The sequence below is a fragment of the Saccostrea echinata genome, unplaced genomic scaffold, assembly GCF_033153115.1.
Source record: "Saccostrea echinata isolate AGI-Se365-2 ecotype Australia unplaced genomic scaffold, CSIRO_AGI_Sech_v1 ptg000023l, whole genome shotgun sequence".
NCBI lineage: Eukaryota > Metazoa > Mollusca > Bivalvia > Ostreida > Ostreidae > Saccostrea > Saccostrea echinata.
In genome coordinates, this window is record NW_026889772.1 from 3,147,978 (window position 1) to 3,165,369 (window position 17,392).

At 33.7% G+C, this 17,392-nt stretch overlaps 2 protein-coding genes across 2 annotated transcripts; both read left to right on the forward strand.

The window, feature by feature from the left end:
* The first annotated feature begins 8,485 nt into the window (after nucleotides 1-8,485).
* On the forward strand, nucleotides 8,486-11,622 carry LOC133191604 (ETS-related transcription factor Elf-5-like). Its single transcript, XM_061327350.1, has 4 exons — nucleotides 8,486-8,492; nucleotides 9,204-9,446; nucleotides 10,323-10,436; nucleotides 11,566-11,622. Exons 1-4 carry the CDS (start codon nucleotides 8,486-8,488, stop codon nucleotides 11,601-11,603), a joined length of 402 nt encoding a protein of 133 aa, XP_061183334.1. The 3' UTR covers nucleotides 11,604-11,622.
* Nucleotides 11,623-15,409: 3,787 nt separating this feature from the next.
* On the forward strand, nucleotides 15,410-17,074 carry LOC133191606 (uncharacterized). Its single transcript, XM_061327351.1, has one exon. It carries the CDS (start codon nucleotides 15,410-15,412, stop codon nucleotides 17,072-17,074), a length of 1,665 nt encoding a protein of 554 aa, XP_061183335.1.
* Nucleotides 17,075-17,392: the final 318 nt, after the last annotated feature.

A 17,392-nucleotide genomic window follows, 5' to 3' on the forward strand; every position in this document is an offset into this window, starting at 1 on the left:
AAGTAAACAACAGTGATTTCTGTTCACAGATAGTTCATTGTCTTTGAACTTTTTTCCTGCAGAAATAGGGCAGGTACCCAATGTTGAAAATGAACTAGATACACTGAATATGTGCACCTTTATATGATATATTTTTCTCAAAGTCCAAAAAGCATTTTTAATTAGTGTTTATAGCTTCCTTAAGCGTGAAAATAATGGTCTAACAACTATAGTAAAAAACGACAGTCAGCACTCGACCCAGTGACAGACCGCACTTGCTGACAAGGCCACCGCATCGACCACAGAACCTGCGAAATGAAGACTCCACAAGAGACCGCCGATATCCCCGCCTCATCGACCTGTTTCTCAATAGGATGCCTCGCTTCAGAAACAGTTCGCACTCAGAGCACCCCCCGCACCGAATCAATTGGGAGACATAAACCCTCATGCAGGAAACAAGGGCACATTGCTACACACAAACAAGGGAAGTTGACAATAGAAAAGTCAAAGCCATCACGCTTATCATAAAGTTTTGCCGCCAGGTCCCTTTCCAGCAAGATATCCAAATATGAAACAGACCTGCCAGACTCTGTGGTATCCTTTACTTCAAGCCTACTGGGACATATGGAGTCGACACTTGAATGGAAGTAACCACTGCTAAATTTTGACAATACGTCGTCGATATTTCCAAATGCCAAGCCGAGGGCCATACCAAACGTTTTCCTCCTCTCATTTATAAATCTCTGAATAAATTCTGCTTTATATTTTTGAAGTCTTTGGAGACCGGGTCTACCATCAGATGGATGGAATATTTCCCTGTCCACAAATTTTGCTCTTTGATAAGACAATTTGTTTTTATATACTTATGAGGCGTTTTTTTTTTTCTTTTTCAAAAACTCCTGCATAAGGAAAGAAAAATTTTATTATGGCCTTCAATTCGACAATATATAAATAGTGCACGTTTTTGAGGGTAACAGTTGAAATTGACACCCCAAGGAAAACCATTGTCAACCGACGCGTCAGCGGAGGTTGACAATGGTTTTCCGAGGGGTGTCAATTTCAACTGTTACCCTCAAAAACGTGCACTATTTATTTTATTATACTGAATGTCTTATTGATTTCGGATATCATACAAAAAATTCGGAGATCGTCGTTAAGTTCACGCTTAGAAAGCTTTCACACTCCCCACTTCTATTTTTTTAATAAGAAAGCTTCGGAAAAGATTTACCAACCTCTTTTTTGTTTGTTTGCTACTCAAAAAGTCCTTTATCATCTAAAGTTTGCACTCGCAAGGATGTTTCGTCTGTCGTTTGTTGTTTTCAAGTAAGCTACATCGGACGCAAGCTTTTATTGACGTCGTTTATTCGACTTCTTTCAAACGCACAACCGACGTTTTGAGAATTCTACGGTGAACCGTACGCGCATCATTTGAACGCATGTGATATTTTCGTAATGTTACCCGTTGTCAAGTGTGTTGCTAACACTGAGGGTAACATTAGGGATTGTTAAATGCCTCTAAACGAATCAGATTTTAGTATTTAACATGAAAGTATAATAATTAGATATATCGACGACGTTTTAACTACAATATTTATTTTTATTCGTATGTCAAAAGTATGTATCCCTGTGAATTCAAAATAAAAGACTTCATACACTCTGTCATATCTCTTACATATTTGGATGAAAGTCTAAACTTTGACAAACGGGATGACAACAGCTTTTCAATGATTAACGCTCCCTATCTACGAGGATTGTTGATAGAAAATTTCGCGGACACATTGATTTACAGAAAATTTGTTGTGTACTTTGAAGAAAGACTTATGTCTGATTAAATTTATTAGTAAATAAAAAACCAGGGCTAAAATTTTGAAAAAAAAAAATTATTTTTATTGGGTACGGAGCAATCACTTCTTTTTTTATATTAGGTGAATTGAAAATCTGATTCCAAACCTGTTAAGCTTTTTCACGGTTCTAAATATCTTTTAGTTCTATAGACTTTTCGTGTCTTTTTCTTATTTAAAAATTGAATAACTATAAAAAGACATGTTACTTTTATATAAGATATTCTTTAAGGCGTATCAAATATGAGTGAGATCTGAACAGTAAAATTTTTGATTTCGAAAAAAATGTCTATTTAATGTAAATTTACGAAAAAGTGACATGCTCTGTGAAGCATGTTTTATTTAAATAATATAGCTGTATATTTTTAAAGATCATCGGAAAACACCAAAGTTTTGCTTATTTATTGGAATAAAATATATGGAGATAACGAATAGTATTCAAGCTCAAAAGTCCATTATACAATACAAAATAGGAGCAGAGCAAACACGGACCTCCAAACATCAGAGGTGGGATCAGGTGCCATGGAGGAGTGAGCATCCCCTGCCGACAAGTCACACCCGCCGTGTGCTCCTTCTCATGATCGGGAAATAACGGAAAAATCAGTAAACAATTCAGTGAGTAAATAATGAGATAACAATTAGTATGAAAAACGTCAGTCAGCATTTGACTCAATGATAAATTGTTTTTGCTGACAAGGTCATTGTATCGACCATAGAACTTACGAAATGATGACTTTAAACGAGACAGCTGATATTCTTGTTTCATCAACTTATTTGTCAATAATTTACCTCGTTTTAGAAATTGTACATACGTAGAGCATGCTCTTGCGTATCGAATCAACTGAGAGATATATACCCCATATGCAGGTGATGAAGGTATATTGCTGCATAAGTAAGGGAAGTTGACGATTGAAAAGTTAAAGTCATCACGTTTATCATAAAGCTTGGTTGTTATATTACCATTTACGTCTTTTTCAAGTAAAATATCCAAATATGAAACAGATGTGTCGGACTCTGTGGTATCTTTTATCTCAAGTTCACCAGGATATATCGTATCGACATAAGAATGAAAATAGCCATTGTTAGTTGACAATACGTCGTCGATATATCTAAATGTCGAGTTGAACGCCACAGCAAGTGATTTCTTCTTTTCACGTACAAGTTTTTGGACAAATTCTGCTTCATATGAATACAAAAAAAGGTCTGCTAATAACGGGGCGCAATTGGTACCCATAGGAATTCCAATAGATTGTTGGAAGACCTGGTCTCCAAAAACCACATAGATATTGTCAATCGGAAACTCAAGCACCTTTTTAATGTCAACTTCAGAGTACTTGTGTGTACAATCAGAATGTTTTTTAACAAAATAATTTTGCAAATGACCAATGACAAGGTAAGTATATTTACGAGTTCCATTTTTATTGAAAAAGCAGCTGTCAATGATATCAAAAAGCCTGGACTTTAATTTATCGTGGGGAATGGTTGTGTATAAAGTTGAAAAGTCGTAAGTTTTTAAGCTGTTGATTTTGGTAAAATCTTGTGATTTCAAATTTTCCAAAAGTTCCTTGGAATTTTTAAGTATCCACATCTGATTTACACCACTTCTCGAATATATTGTTGCACAGTACTCCTGAAGTTTCTCCTTCACCACTGTTAATATCTTAGTGAGGAGTTAAGATAGAGGCTTGGTTGAACATTTACTGGAACCCGCTATGTATCTTTGTTTGTAAGGATTTTTATGAAGTTTCGGAATCCAATATAAATATGGTAATTCGAATTCATTTTGGTTGTAGTTTTTACCTACAGAGTTTAACTGGTTCTATGCAAATAGCGCACTCACAATATAGAACTTGTCCTCGAGTTTTTCCAAACAACCCTCGTTTTTAGTAAATGTCGGTTAATACCTGCAAATGGTGTTTATATCTCTCAAGAGATTAGATGTACACAAAAGCATGTTCTGTGTACATTAAATTTTCAGCATGTTCTGCGTACATTAAATTTTCAAACCAAGCAGATTATATACAAATATGTGGATGTTACTGAGCTTTCAACAATTCTGTTTTATGTCAGTATTTCTCAAATTTTGTTTTATTTATGATGTTGCAGGGCTTTAAACATTCTCCTTTTAAAATCTGCATATTACAAATTCTATGGTCGTTATACCTATGTAATTACCTTGTTTGAAAATACAGTCTATCCTTTGGTCGAATTTTGACAGACATTTTTCATACCAATTGTTAAGCCGTTATTTTCAGACTGCCTATGACCATGGATTAAGTGTTATCCTAATCAATATGTAGCTGAATCTCAGTAGGTTTGACCAGTCGGCAGAGGATGCTTACTCCTTCCAGGCACCTGATCCCACCTCTGGTGTTCTCAGACGACCATGTCTTAGTCTTTTCACGTTTTGTGCGATTTATATTGTTTAAGGGATTGATGAAATTGGTCACGTTTGTTATCTTTACCTTTTTTTCTTGTACTAATTAACATTAACCTCTAGAGTGGACCTTTTCTAATTTTACGAATATTTACGAACAAATGTTAACTGATCTGTTACAGTGATAGAGCACAGTCCAATAAGCAAGAACCGGTATGTAAATAACTAAATATCATCTTTTTTTCATTAATTTTTTTTGAGACTCTTATAGGTACAAGGACTTAACAAGTGAAAACATCTACAATGCAGTATGAACTTGAATTAGAATCATGACATATCACCATTTAAGATAAAGCATACGATCATGATAGCAAATACTTTTAATAATTAAAAATAAAATTTATAATTACTATAGGCCTACATATAATGCAATGCTTTAACAGATATATTCTCTTGTACTTACCTCGTTCAATGATTATAAAGTTACTGACTTGATTTAAAACATTTCGTTGCCCACTAGCATTAACCTTGGGATTATGACCATAAAACAATAAATTTTCAATTCATTTTATAAAAGGGTCCCAATGATATCCTAATTAATTCTGCAAGTGGTAATCCAACTTGTACCAATATTTCCCTTTCTAAGGGGGAAATTCTTTAAAATTATATGTCAGTTTTAAATATTTTTAAATGTTTACCAAGCCTTTTCTTTACTCCTCCCTAAATTATTTACAGCAGTGGAGAAACTTCAGGAGTACTGTATAACAGTATATTCCAGAAGTGGAGTAAATCAAATGTGGATACTTAAAAAATTAAAGGAACTTTTAGAAAAATTGAAATCACAAACTATTACCAAAATCAATAACGTCAAAACTTATAACTTTTCAACACTTTATACAACCATTCTCCACGATAAATTAAAGTCCAGGCTTTTTTACATCTAGACAGCTGCTTTTTCAATAAAAATGGAACTCGTAAACATACTTACCTTGTCATTGGTCAATCGCAATATTATTACGTTAAAAAACATTCTCATTGTACATACAAGTACTCTCTGAAGTTGATATTAAAAAGATGTTTGAGTTTCTGATTGACAATATCTATGTAGTTTTTGGAGATCAGGTCTTACAACAATCTGTCGGAATTTCCGTGGGTTCCAATTGCGCCCTCTTATGAGCAGACCTATTTTTGTATTCATATGAAGCAGAATTTATTCAAAAAACTTCTACATGAGAAGAAGAAAACACTTGCTGTGGCCTTCAACTCGACATTTAGATATATTGACGACATATTATCAATTAACAATAGTTACTTCTATTTATATGTCGACACGATATATCCCAATGATCTTGAAATAAAAGATACCACAGAGTCTGACACATATGTCCCTAAATGTGAATTATAAAAATTAAATTAGGTCACAGATGTATATGTACATTCAAAACATTCAATATTTGCAAAATTTACCAATCACTGCATTTTAAAGAATCATACATATGATTTTTCTTTATACATAAATTTATTTATTGATAATATTACTTACATGTGAAACTGCTAAAATGTTTTATAAATGTTTGAACAATAGAGAAAAGAGACGTGCATTCTCCGCAGCACTCAATCAATCTACCCCCCATAATAAAACATGTGTATCTAAAATGTGAATTTTATCAAATAATAGAAATTTATCCAAAAAAAAATTTTTTTTCTGGCTTCTATGTACCTTGGACATATAAAAAAATGATACGTATCTTTTTTTTTTGCCACATGAGCATAAAGGTTTTCAGATTAAATTAACTGACTGATTGTCTATCTGTGGCTATATGGAAATATAAACCTATAAAAACAGTTTATAAAAGGTCATGCTACCATGTACAAAAAAATGGAGTGCCTTTGATGCAAGGTTAAGGAGATGTTACAGACCTGTACAGCTGTATATTAAACTCACATGTAATTTTAAACTCCTTCTCTTAGGGTAAGAGTTATATACAGTCCTGTAAATCTATATATTATATTCACATGTAATTACACTCTGTCTCTTAAGGCAGGAGTTATTTACAGTCCTGTAAAGCTGTTTATATTACACTTACATATATTTAAATCTTAATAGACAGGAGTATATATGTCACTCACTTGTTTTTATTTGAAAAAGTGATGTGGATTATTCCATATACAATAGCACAATTGGTCGAACGATATCAATAAACTCCAGCTCGAGAAAATATTCAGACAGGTACAGCTAGACAGATATAGAGAGACAGAGAGATAAAGACAGACAGATACAGACAGACAGACAGATACAGCTAGACAGACAGATACAGATAGACAGACAGATACAGACAGATACAGACAGCTAGACAGATACAGACAGACAGCTAGACAGACAGAAACAGACAGATACAGACAGACAGACGGACACACAGACAGATACAGGCAGAGAGAGAGAGAGAGAGAGTACAAGTGGCAGAAGTTAAACACTGACAGATAAAGATGTTTAAACACAGGCAACTGAAGCGTGGATCATTCCCCCAACTTATAAAATATAAGGAATCTTTATCGAAAATATCTGATTGGTTGACGGAATACAGTTTAAATCATTTGACCAATCAGATAAAGCGTAACATTTCAATCCCCCTGCAAGTCTGTCAATAGAGACAATTTTGTGTCCATCTAATAAATAGTCTGATTAGAGCATATAAAACACTAAAGATGGGTTTTAGGTTAAAGAGATGAGTAGGAGAACATCTCCCTAACAGAGTGGTTGCAAAAATGTGATAAATAACAATGTACCTTGGAAATCAGCCTCGAAGCGGGGACCCCCCCCCCCCCCTTTGTTTATAATTTTGTTTCTTACCTTAAGTATTTTTATTAAACCGTGTATGGTCAAATTTTAAACCTTTAACAAAAGTACAAACCAATCGCACAGAATGACATACAGATAGAATTGACGGAGAAATCACATATTTTCGAGAAAATAAAGACTCCTTATATTTTTATTAGTTAGTTTGGAGGGGGACGTGATCAACGCTTTAGGTGCTGTGGTTTAAATACCTACATTGTATAACTATATAGTTTTACTATTGAAAAAAGTCAACTTATCTTGGTTTAACATATCTTTTCATAATTCTGCTTTCAAATGTTGTCATTCATAACCTCATACATATTCAAGTGGTAGAATCACAAAGAAGTGTTTAATGTTAGGAACTGTATTCGTAACCTAGCCGTAACCTAGGTGAAATATGTAAGAAGATGGATATATGTAACTGATAGTAGTCCACGGGGATATACATGTTTGTGTGGTGTGTGTGCTAATTTTGACTAAGGATTTATCCTTTCACCTGATCAGTAAAAAGGTGACTGGTCGTTAAGGGATGCTTACTCCTCCTAGGCACCTGATCCCATCTCTGGTTTATTCGGGGTGACCTGTTTACAAGATTTATTAGATCACTGATTATTATCTTCATCTCTTTCATCTATATTGTACCTCTACATCATGATCGATCAGGGAGTCTATTCCTCGTATGGGTTTACCCAGTGTTTTCAAGACGTGTTTTTTTTCTTTCTTCTCCATAATAATGGCAAATACTGAAGTTGAATATCAAGCTAAATCTATTCTAATACCGGTATAGCCTGAATTTGAATTGAAGCTGACTTGATATATACAACAATTCAGTTTTAATAATCACCGTGTTGTAAACTTGATCCAACTTCTTTATCAATATTTTTTTTACTTAAAATCTAGTATACGTATATATAAGGAACACATTGGAAATATGCCCTTGGTTTTTGTTTGTTTGTTTGTTGTTGTTTAACGTCCCTCTCGAGAATTTTTCACTCATATGGAGACGCCACCACTTGCCGGTGGAGAGCTGCAAATTTTGTCCTATACTCGGCACTTACGGCCACTGAGCAGTGAGGGATCTTTTTCGTGCCAGCACCTACTGCGACACGGGACCTTGGTTTATACGGCCTCATCCGAAGGACCGGCCTTTGGTCTTGGTATAAGAACATGTTTTCTGCATAATATTTATGTTTTCTAAAATTAAATGATTCCGATATATTTAATGCTATTTTTTGAGTGCAAAACTTTATATTTATATGCATTTCTTAATATTATCTTTTTTAAATATGTATTGTATCAAAGTATGTAGTATACCAAATAAATATCTATCTATCACTTCACGCCTGAGATTGAAAGAGGAATTAACGCTATTCTAAGAGTATTATGTAAGTCCATTGCTATCTAAGATAATCAAAGAGAGATATCCGGTATTAGTGTGGTCTTCGTGAAATGTCAGGTGAACCAAACTGACTCATTGATTAGGATCTCTCAAAAATGGCGCGATACTTCCTCATTCAGAGAACTCTTCAAATTCCCACGCCATTGACCAATCAAAAATCTTCCGGGTTTCGGTCCATTCATAAATGTTGAATAAATTCCCAATGTTACTATCGATTTCTAAAATTAAATTATCAGCTGCATTTAACTGTTCCTGGTTACTCAGTATACATATTACGTCATAATGAACCCCTAGTTTTAAAGAAATCTACAGGAGTTTATCCGGCCAAACTATATGAATTCAAAGTTTGTCATTGGACAGTTAAGAAGTTGTTTATATTTGATATTGGAAATACCGGGTATGGTTTCAAACTTGGACCGTGTTTACAAGACCTCTGATAAAATTCAAACTGGATAAAGGTACTGTATTCTAATAAGATATTTATTATATTAAAATTAAAGCACAATAAACAAACAAACCAAACAGAAGTGTCGTGAGGCATTAGATATCAAGATATTATTATTTTATAATGTTTAAAACTTTGAATAAAACCAAAATTTAAAAAATAAATAAAGTGTACATGTACATGTTTTGAAATATTAAAATACATTTATGAGGGTATGTAAAAGATATTATTTCACACAAATTAAATTAGGTAATTGATAGAATGGTACAACACTAGAGAAACTAAGAGGGAATCTAATAAATACTTTATATGAATAAAAACAGATTTTCCTCCGCGCTGGGCAACATTACATCCCAGTAACTGGACGTCCGTGGAACTGACTCGCTGGCTGGAGTATGTAGCGAAGGAATACAAGATGGACTCCGAGATGACGGACAATCTGGTGGACAGCTTCCAGGATCTGGACGGCAGAAGACTGCTCCAAATGTCCCAGGACGATTTCCGTGCTATCAGCGAACAACATGGCGAATTTCTTTTCGAAATTTTTAAACAAATGTGTTCAGCAGGTAAAAGATTTCTGAAGAGGAAAAAAATGAAAATAGTAGATTAATGTTTATGATCCTATTGATGTAAGAAAATTATCGAAGATTCACAGGAATAATATCTATTATTCTTTCCATTTATAATACTGGGGGGGGGGGTGACAGGGGTAAAAAAGAAGTTTTTCCTTGTTTTCTTCTTTTAAAAAAAACAAAACAAAGCAGGATACCATATGGCAACTTTGAAGTCGACACAGTATCTTATAAATATTTCAAAATCCAAAGAAAAACTATTAAGAAAACGGCAGAAAAACATATTAACGTGATTGAAAAATTATGATAGAATAACTATTTCCACCATATGTAGTATTAAAAATAAATCGTTTATGGTATTTAATTTAAAATTAATTTTTTTTTAATTAATACAATTTATTTTCAATTTTTTTTTTTACGTTAACGTAGCATGCATTTTGAACTCTTAAAATGAAGAATCTGAAAATAATTAGACGCGTCTTAAACAACAGGAAAAATAAATGTTCCAAAAAAAAGTCATATTTTATTGAACAGCTGTATTATTTATTGTCATAATATATAATGATATGCCTCATCCAGTGTAATCAAATTTAGGTATCACATGTATATTTACTATAAAGCTTTATATTGTTTACTAACAAAAGAATTGCATTCTTTTAGTGTTTTTTTTCTAAAAATTTAAAAATTAAGACACGATGGTTTTATTTTTAATTTTATTTATTTTCTAATTTTTTTTATTACATGTATTTATTTACTTATCTAGCTATCTATTTATGTTTTTATCTATTTGATTTTAAATGTAACCAGTTAATCAAAAAAAAATTAATCACAGACATATTTAGGAATTTTAACCTTATTTTTGTGCTCCAGAGAATCAGTTCGCCGGGATGACGTCAGCGTCACTACTGCCCCCTATAACGGAGAGCAGCCGGTCAGCCACGCCGTCTCCGACGGGGTCCCGAGAAAGTAACGAAGGGGACAACGGTAAAGTCAAATTTAATTTCAATTCAGATGTACAGAAATATAATTAAAACGACGGTGAATTCTGGGAATTCAACATTTGTAAACATGCTTTTAAATTATTAAATGGAAAAATTTCTCAACACAGAAAGAGAGAGAGAGAGAGAAAGAGAGAGAACTAATTTGTACTGTTTTTCAAACAATTTGTTAATTAATTATATATTATAACTGATTAAATTAAAAACAAAAAATAATTCTTGTTCTGAATTTAACTGAAAAAAAAATGCGAGACGAAAATAATTGGGGGGAAATAAGCAGGACAAAAAATGTGAGTGAAAAGAATATCAGTATCTTGTAGAACCAAAAAAAAAAAAAAAAAAAAAAAAAAAGAATAAAAAAAAAAATCGACTCTGATTTTTATTTCAATTTAATTTTATTTATTTATTTATTCGTTCGTTTATGGATAAAAATTGAATTCTTTCGATTCAGACTAGTATTTTAAAACAAATTAATTATTCTTGTATACTTTTTGAAAAAATGACGTTTATTAATGCAGCAAAAATAGGCACATGATCATACAATCTTATAAATTATATATCCCTGATTAGCGAAAAACGGTTAGGAAGACTCATTATTTAAAAAAAAACTTCATTCTTTCAAATCTTCGATACAACCATGAGGGTTTATCGATCAAATAAACACACATAAGAATCTGGATTCATTTTCTACATATACTCTTCTGAAAATTTTAAAAATAAATAAATATCCTCAATATGGCTTAAATGAAATTGGGTATAAAAAATATAAACACAATGAAAACTTGAATTGAAAAGCTCTAAAATGATATGAAATGAAAATAAGTTTTTAAATAGGGAATTAACTTGATGTTGCATCAATAAATGATTTTTTTTTTTTTTGGTTATATTTCGCGTGTCAACAATACATATCATTAAGTTATAAATTATAATATGAAGGCTATAAACATATTTTTAAAACGTTACAACATTTCCCTCCAGTATGCAAATTAATTCTTATCATTACACATGTATTCACCTTCAGATAGACTCTAGAAGTTTTTATAGCGTATAACGGAAATATCACGACATTATATTTGTTTCCTTAAATTTATTTCACGAATGATTTCTATTTTCAGATCTTCAAGGAAAACAAAAGGATTCATCTAATAAATAAACTTGACGTTGACTTGGAATTTGATTTTTTTAAAAATACATTCTTCTAAAAAGAATGACACAATGACTATGTTTGGAGAGAAAAAAAGGAAGTTTTATTTGATGCTGAAATATGCGACTTTATGCCGTTTTCTATGAATTCTTTACAAAATTTTGCACACATTTTTTAACGTTATTACAGAATCTTACAAGATTTTCGCATTTACCCTTCCAAACATTATTTGGGTTACCTATGTGAATATAAATCTATGAAATATATCGCTGATTTCTTTTTAAAAAAAGTTTGCGTTATTTTTTTCAGCAATCTATGGAAGTTTTATTAATTTAAAAGTGCATGTACATGTATTTTCAGTGACTTTTAGGAAATTTACACTATCCAGCAAGATTATACTATCCACCAAATTTATATTTCATTATAATTTATCCTAAAATAACATTGTTATATTATTATCTAAATTGAATGAAAATAATATGTTGGAACAAACTTAAATTATCATGTATTCAATACACTATTTAAGCAATGAATCATTATTTTTTGAAAGATATAGAGTAATGCGCGTTATTGAGAAAAATGAAAATTTATGAAAATTTGTTTGCACACACCGTTGCAGTTATGAGACTATATCTTTCAAAAAAATAATGATTCATTGCTTATATTTACATTTTTAAACTCCTTGCATTGACTGCAAATGTGATTTATATTTAAAAATCCCTTTGTTATCCTTCAAGTAAGTTACAGTTAATGGAAGAGCCAATTCAACAGCGTCTGTTCAATGTGAGCGTGATTCTTGATTTTCGCTTATGACGTTACACTTCCACGGCCTTCGACGTTTGTAACGTCAAAATAAAACGCATGTTTTAACATTTTGACCCCCTGTCCGTGTTATGGTGTTTTGAATTCCATAGATTTCCACACATTTTATATGCAAAATACACTTGTAATGTAAATATATGACAATGAATCCAGGTTTTGGTCAAACAGACGCGAAAATACTGAGAAAACTTCTTTAATAGCAGTGATAATATTTAATAAGTAAAAGTTACATGTGATATGTTACATTTACATTACCTGATTAGAAACATTACCAAATTTAACTGATTTGAAAAAAAGAAGTATACACTCATGAAATTGCAATATATGTCTAAGATAAAAACGACCAATATTTGGGCTATACTTGATATGTTTGAGACATATGATTAAAAAAGTTTACTAGAAATATGTAGTAGTGAAGAACTTTTCTTGGAAATAAAGCTCATTTAAAAGGGTGGGAATCCAGATCGTACAGAAAGTAAGGCCATTTTTAACACGATTGAATTTCTCTCGTATGAAGCAAATTCAAGGTGGGGGGGGGGGGGGGCACAAACAATTATTTTCAGTTTGGAAGGGCACAACCAAACAAATATTCCTTAAGAAGCAAAACAAAACCAAACTTCATTAGACGTAATTATTGAGGGGGTATATTCATAGCTTTGTTTTCTACAGTATCCTACATCAGCAAAATTATTGGGGAGGGGGCACGACCCCCCCCCCTTCCCCCCCGTTCCTACGACTATGAATTCTTGACTGCATGTCTACCAACTGAGATACAATCACCAATTTTACCTTCTTCACTTTCCGAGGTTAGTGAAGTTGTTTAAAAGAATTTCTGAAACAAGCAAAGTAATGTCTGTAGTTGGAAAGTATCTTTAGAATTTTTTTGGCATAAAATGTCTGTATCGTCCCTCCCTTTGATATAGACTGCTTACAAGAGTGCCTAATCTTTGCCTTGCGGACGACACGGCGCACACGAGAATTCAAAAGGAAATCCCCCGCTTCTATTTATTTAGTTTGTTTACAAAATTCCATGAAATCGTTTAGATCCTTTTTACCGAGATATTGTGTTTATTAGAACTTTCTAAAATTATGTTTATACGTTATTATAAAAGAAATAAAGAAACGTAGAAAAGATAAACAAAGAAAAAAAATATAAGGCATAAATAGAAAATGTTGGGTTCGAACTCAGAATAACCACATGCTATTACGTCTCCGCAATTTATACCACTGCGCTACGAGTTCATTGATGTCGAAATGATTAAAAAAAAAGGGGGGGGGGACAGATTCCTAAATCTTGAAATAATATGAGATATATATGTTCATCATTTTCAATATGAAAACCACCTCTAACTAAAATTATCTAAATGTAATGAAGTGCAGTCATACCCAAATAAAATTATTCAAGTGTTGTTTTTCTGGTTAAGGGTGGTCTTTGGCAACAGTTTGTCATCATTTAGGTAGATTTACCTCAATATTTACTATATACTCCATACAAACTCGATGATTTCTTATTTATCATATAAGGGAACTATTGACATTTACATATTATTGTATAATTTGAGTTCACACATGTATGTACACTAAGTTTGTTTGACAAACAACGTATTTTGACAGGCACATTTTAAATTCCTTTACATTTATACACATTTAACCTAATTTTTGGAAATATTAAGGGGACGTGCACCACACGCCCCTCCTCTAAATCCGCCAGCGTGCTATTTTCCAGCGCTCCGTGAAATATGACAACTCAGAGCCCACCATACTTTCCACGTTATCACGATGTCGAACTACAACTTTGTACAAGATTCTATTGCTGGGTAGGACTCTTGCTTAATCAGTTACTTGACGAGTCGACAGGTAAATGTCTTTTTTTTTTTTATTTTCTTCTTTACTTAATCCTTCTAATATACCCTATTCACCATGTTCAGGTCACACGATTCGGAATCGATTGTACTCCTATTTTACGCGGGAAAATTCGTAAGTGGACAGGCTACATCCATGTCGGCTAAACGCCCTAATTCAGTTTTAGTTGTGCCAATATCCTTGAGAAAACGTCTACTGCATGACCACTACATTTATTTCCTATGGTCAATGCAAATACAATTTAACTTACTGTTAATAGTTTGACTAACGTTTTTCATACAAATTGTTAGGCCATTATTTTCACACTGAATTGTCTACGGCTTTTTTCCCTTTGTCCGATCTTGACAAGGAACGTGGAGTGTGTGACCAGTAGACAGGGGATGATTACTCCTTCATGGTACCTGATCCCTCCTATGAAGTGTTTAGAGGTCCGTGTTTTCTGTGCTCCCAATTTTTATTGTTCCAAAGAGCTTCATTAGTGTTCATTATCAATCATATTTCATAAAAAATCTGATGTAATATTAAAAATAAATCGCTAACAGAGATATTTGGCCACAGGCACTTATTTCGTAGACAGGGCAGTGCCTGTGTACTTAGCTTTGGATAAAATATAACGTGAATCAAATGTAACATTTACTGTAACGTATTTCTCAAAAACGTTTATTTAGCCCCCCCCCCCCTCCCCACAAAAAAACCCCCACAGCATCCTGAAATCGTTTCTAGTCAGGAAGGTTGGACCACAGGTACTTGGATCTTGGTTTATAAATATGTATGTATATGTATGTACCTTACTCCAGCATGCTAGAGGTTCACGGCGAGATACTTTTGACTTGGCGCCACGTAACCTCGAGTCCGAGGTATATAAGGAGCGTAGGGACGTTAACCGAGGCTCTTACTTGTAGGAGTAGTATGTACCTTATTGATATGTAAAAAAGTACTTTTTTTTTTTTTACATATCAGTAAAGTACATACGTATTTATAAGCCAAGACCCAAGTACCTGTGGGTTGAACTGATTGTTTTACAAGCGATACACGACATTGGATTTAATGATTACAGAAATTCTGGATTGTGACACGAGTCTGTTTTTTTTTTTTTTAACCAGAGGTCTGATTGGTGTCTTGGATCAACAATGGCTGCTGCCTCCATCCAGGGTCAGGAGGTCATAACCTGTGACCTTTGTGTCAAACCTGTCCAGCAATTCTGTAACAGCTGCCAAGTCGGTCTGTGTGAGGACTGCATCAACAAACATGTCAAGAGCCTCAAGTCCATGAAGCATGACATTGTTCCTTTCACAAAGCGTACAGTACAGCTTGTGTTCCCTCAGTGTACATCTCATTCTCACCAGAGATGTGAGGCCCACTGTCAACAGTGTGATGCCCCCGTCTGCCTTAAGTGTCTCACAGGGCCTAACCACAGAGGTCACGAATTTGATGACATGGCAGATATCATTGTCAAGAAGAAAGAGGAAATTAAGAGAGAAAATGAAGAGATTGAGTTCATTATTTCCAAGAACACAGCACAAGATGTGGATGTGGAAAACAATCTTTCAGTTTCCATGGTTCACTTTGCAGATATTGAAAAACATGCAACTGATCAAAGAAAACAGTGGCACCTAGAGGTGGACAACATCTTTGGTAACCTTGAAACACTAATCCAGTCACTTAGAGATCATCATATTACAACTCTAAAATCATGCCAGTCCCAACTCAGAAGTCAGAATTCCAGTATGATCCAAACTGTTCAAGAAAACAAAGAAATTCTGAAGTCTAACAAAGTGTCTGATGTCAACAACTACCTATCTAAACTGAAGGAATACAGGAACATTCCACCAATACCTGATCTACCATTGCCCTCTCTTCAAACAAACACAGTCCAAGGGAGAGAACTCAGCATAGAATTAGGAGAATACAAGGCTACACTGACACAGACATCACTATTCAGTCTGACAGATGATGTCTCCTTTTTATCTGTTAAAGAATTATTAGAAGAAGCCAAAGTGATTGCAAACATCCCAACAAATATAACAAACTTATTTAAAGTGGTTTGTATTGGATCTGATAGAGCCTGCTGGATTAATGGTGAAGACAATGTGATGACATGTGTAAATGTGAATGGTTCTATTCTAGACACTGTCACCACTACATGTAAAAGTTACCCTTTTGAGATAGCAGTGACCAATCAGGGAGAACTGTTATACAGTGATGTCAAAAGCAAAACTGTGAACATCGTCAGAGATGGGAAGACAGAGACACTGATCACCATACCAAGGGGATGGTATCTAGGGGGGCTGTGCTGTACCAGGTCAGGGGACATTCTAGTCAGTATATATACTGCTGATTATAAACAGTGCAAAATAGTCCGTTACCAGGGGCAAGGGGTGACACAGGAAATAGAGAAAGATGACCACGGTGATCCAATCTATCAAGGAGGGGAATACACAGTGTATGTGGTGGAGAACAACAATGGAGACATAGTGGTCTCTGATCAGAATGCTGAAGTAGTAGTAGTGGTGGACAGGAAAGGGAAAATTGTCTTCAGATACAGTGACAAACCACCAGGGGGGAAGGAAGCATTCAGCCCAAGACAAATAGTGACAGACTCCAGGGGTCACATCATTGTAGTAGATGGCAGTAATGAATGTCTACACGTGTTAAATCAAAATGGACGACTCCTGAGATGTGTGGACAATTGTGGACTAGATGTTCCTGATGGTCTGAGTGTGGATAGTGAAGGGAGGTTGTGGGTAGGGTTATATAATTCAGGAGAAATAAAAGTCATCCAGTACATAAAATAGATGTCGAGATGCCCTGCTGTATACATTTCAGCATAATCCAGAGAAAAAAGTCAAAAATGTTGCGATGATCAAGTCATTTGAGTGATAAGAAAATAATCTTGTATATAATCAGTATACATTGAATAAACATGTACAAATGTTTTTCATTGTAAAGTTTCTACATTAACTTGCAGTTTTGTATATTGCATAAGTAAATCTGAAATGTTATTATAAATGAAGCATGGAAATAATAATTGTTCTGAGAAAGTCTGTTAAAAAGCAAGATAATAGCAAGATTAAGTTAGTCTGTTAAAGAAACAAGATATTGCTATATATTCT

Bases quoted from the DNA above. Each gene is read 5' to 3' on its own strand.
- LOC133191606 (XM_061327351.1), top strand. From the start codon at position 15,410: ATGGCTGCTGCCTCCATCCAGGGTCAGGAGGTCATAACCTGTGACCTT.
- LOC133191604 (XM_061327350.1), top strand. The intron at 9,447-10,322 runs GTAAAAGATTTC...TTTGTGCTCCAG, and splicing joins TAAACAAATGTGTTCAGCAG to AGAATCAGTTCGCCGGGATG. The intron at 10,437-11,565 runs GTAAAGTCAAAT...TTCTATTTTCAG, and splicing joins AAGTAACGAAGGGGACAACG to ATCTTCAAGGAAAACAAAAG.